The 1,805-nt window shown below is 50.0% G+C and overlaps 1 protein-coding gene across 1 annotated transcript; it reads right to left on the bottom strand.

Moving 5' to 3' along the window:
• Positions 1-809: 809 nt before the first annotated feature.
• On the bottom strand, positions 810-1,601 carry LOC110590785 (nicotinamide/nicotinic acid mononucleotide adenylyltransferase 3-like). Its single transcript, XM_044913101.1, has one exon. The coding sequence runs from the start codon at positions 1,503-1,505 to the stop codon at positions 810-812; it is 696 nt and encodes a 231-aa protein (XP_044769036.1). The 5' UTR covers positions 1,506-1,601.
• Positions 1,602-1,805: the final 204 nt, after the last annotated feature.

Genomic DNA, 1,805 nt, shown 5'->3' with positions numbered 1-1,805 from the left:
ACACAAGGGTTTAATGATTATGGCAACCTATGAATTGGTGTATCTTTTTTTTTTAATTAAAAAAAATTTTTTTGATGTCAATTTATTATTTATCTCTTTGCCAATATTCACACAGGCAGGCGGTCATAAAACAATCAAAAAGATCCTCTAAAATAGTCAAGGCATCTGTTTTACCTCAGTTCCTTTTTAGAAACCTGGAAATCAGGAGCCGTGACATTTATAAAAAAGTTGTGTTAAAAATATCTGCCATATCAAAAATATTGTTTGAGGATCACTCTTTAAAAGATTTTAAATTGTATCTACAGCTTAGGCAGGCAGACGGTGGTTCTTGAGGGAAGATTCGATGTAAATCGGCAAAGGACTGCTTCCAAATTTTTGACTCCTCAATTATTATTTTGTTGGAGTAAGCCATTGAGAAAGCCCACTGTTCAGTAATTAGCATCCTGTCCAGTCTCTCCAATCAAGACCATCATGTTTCACCTGGCCTTAGTTAAAAAAATGCGTGTGGGCAGTTCTGATCTGACCCTCAGGGGCCCTGCCTTGTGTGGAACTGCCTTCAGTGCGCATGCCCGAGTCACCATTTACCGAATAAGAAGGCCTGTGCAGCGAGAGGTTTTGAGAGCTGTGGTCTAGTTCTAGTGACCTGTGCCATTTTAACTTCTTTGGTAAATGTCCATTCTTGAGATGTAGGCACTTGCTCTTCCTTCCAAAAGAAGGTATCTCTTCCTGGGACAGAAGACTCCTCTGAAATAAACTCATTGCCTAAAAAAACAAAGGAAAAATGAAAAAGAAAAAAAAAGCCAAAGACCTTAACTGCCCTTTCCTCCAGAGGAGCTCTGTGGAGTGGCTGGCTCTCCCCAGCTTGTCTTTCCTTCATTCATCTGGGTGCTACTGCCTTTCCTGGAACTGTCCCTGGTGTAGAGGTTGTGGTCCTTGATGTAGGTGATGACAGCGTCTGGGAGCAGGTACTTCACGCTGTGCCCCTGGCTCAAGGCCCGCCTGATGTACGTGGATCTGAGCTCATTCTGCACGGGCTCCCTGGCTAGGTGAACGTTGCACCAGTACGTGTGCAGGATGGGCAAGCCCGAGATATATTCCTCTGGGTTGTGACCTGTCCGGCTCCCACACAGCGCGCCAAACTTCTCCACTATCTCCTGGATGTGTGTGTCTTTCCAGAGGTTGGGGTTCTGGAAGGTCTTCAGGACATCTGCCCCACAGAGGAGCTTCAGCTCAGGCACAGCTCTGGGGGCTGTGGAACAAGCCCTGCCATGGTCTAGGCCTTCCTTTTGGGGCAGAGACCTAAGCAGTTCGCTGTGATGATGCCTCAGCACCTTCACTGTCTCCATCCACTGCACCTGCTCACTCTCCCAGGGGCCCACCCAGGCCCAATTGGACGTCTGCAGGGCCAGCCAGGCCATGGCCACCCAGTGGTGGGCAGCCACGAGGTCTTTCTTCCTGTAGTTGTCATTGACAGGAGAGATGATACCCCTGAACACCTGGTACATTCCTGTTTGATGTAGGTGGTCTCAGGCCACCTCAAACAAGCGCAGGTGCATGTTGGGGATGGGACTGAAGGAGCCACAGGCCAGGAGCACCACTGGGATGCGGATCTTCCATCTTGTCAGGCACATCCACACCCATGGCAGTGGCCACCCTGCCTGTGCATGGCGGGGCTCCGCAGAGGTTCTCTGCGAGCCTCGGGGGACTGCCAAAGACTGGGGTATCCGTTGTACCGGACCCGGGCTCCTGGCCTGCGTGCGGCCCTACCCCAGACCACCGCGTGGGATGGCTCCTGCTCTGGCGAC

This window comes from Neomonachus schauinslandi, chromosome 2, assembly GCF_002201575.2.
Source record: "Neomonachus schauinslandi chromosome 2, ASM220157v2, whole genome shotgun sequence".
In the NCBI taxonomy this organism is placed as follows: domain Eukaryota; kingdom Metazoa; phylum Chordata; class Mammalia; order Carnivora; family Phocidae; genus Neomonachus; species Neomonachus schauinslandi.
The sequence above is the reverse complement of the archived record's forward strand: the minus strand, read 5'-3'. Positions and strand labels throughout refer to the sequence as shown.